Source organism: Gregarina niphandrodes, assembly GCF_000223845.1.
Source record: "Gregarina niphandrodes unplaced genomic scaffold scaffold00040, whole genome shotgun sequence".
NCBI classification, from domain to species: Eukaryota; Apicomplexa; class Conoidasida; order Eugregarinorida; family Gregarinidae; genus Gregarina; species Gregarina niphandrodes.
In genome coordinates, this window is record NW_011646043.1 from 67,891 (window position 1) to 68,579 (window position 689).

A 689-nucleotide genomic window follows, 5' to 3' on the forward strand; every position below is an offset into this window, starting at 1 on the left:
GGACAGGGGCGCGGTTCCCGTTCGACGTCGAAGGTAGCGCAGCACTTATGACGCACGAACTGCGGCGGGTGGCGGCCGCAACCGGCACAGAAAACGCGGTAACCTTGGACACGGCCATGGACCAGCAGCAAGTGCCTTGCCCAGGAATACATCTGACGATGCGAAGCCGCACAATCACATCGAAACCTTTCTCGGACTGCCCCCTGCACCGCCGATTGCACCCGTTCACGCCACTCCCGCGCAACCGACTTTTCGGCAGGAGATTTGTCTCCGACCGGAGACCCACAGACTTGGTCCTCAACGGCCTGATCCTCAACGGTCTGATCCTCAACGGCCTGGTCCGCAACGACTTGGTCCTCAACGACTTGGTCCTCAACGACTTGGTCCTCAACGACCTGGTCCTCAACGACTTGGTCCTCAACGACTTGGTCCTCAACGTCGGGGTCGAGACCGGACTCAATGTCGGATGTGCAGGTGCGCGACGCTCGGGCCCACGCAACCGCGCCCTCACCTGCGGGCGCACTGCGCTTCCGTCGTGCGGCGTCGGACAGAGCGTGAGGACGCTTGCGTCTTTTCGACCCTGACGGCGGCGGGAGCGGGAGCACGGTTCCCGGCGGCCAGGGTACCAGCTGAGCCGTCTCGGCGGCCGGCTTCACTCGGCGACCGTGGAGAGGTCCAGGGAGACGTCC

The 689-nt window shown here is 64.3% G+C and overlaps 1 protein-coding gene across 1 annotated transcript; it reads left to right on the forward strand.

Moving 5' to 3' along the window:
• Nucleotides 1-47: 47 nt before the first annotated feature.
• GNI_146290 (hypothetical protein) lies at nucleotides 48-554 on the forward strand (the record flags this gene model as incomplete). Its single annotated transcript, XM_011135858.1, has 1 exon — nucleotides 48-554. A coding segment is annotated over one exon (507 nt), but the record flags the coding sequence as incomplete, so codon positions are not given.
• Nucleotides 555-689: the final 135 nt, after the last annotated feature.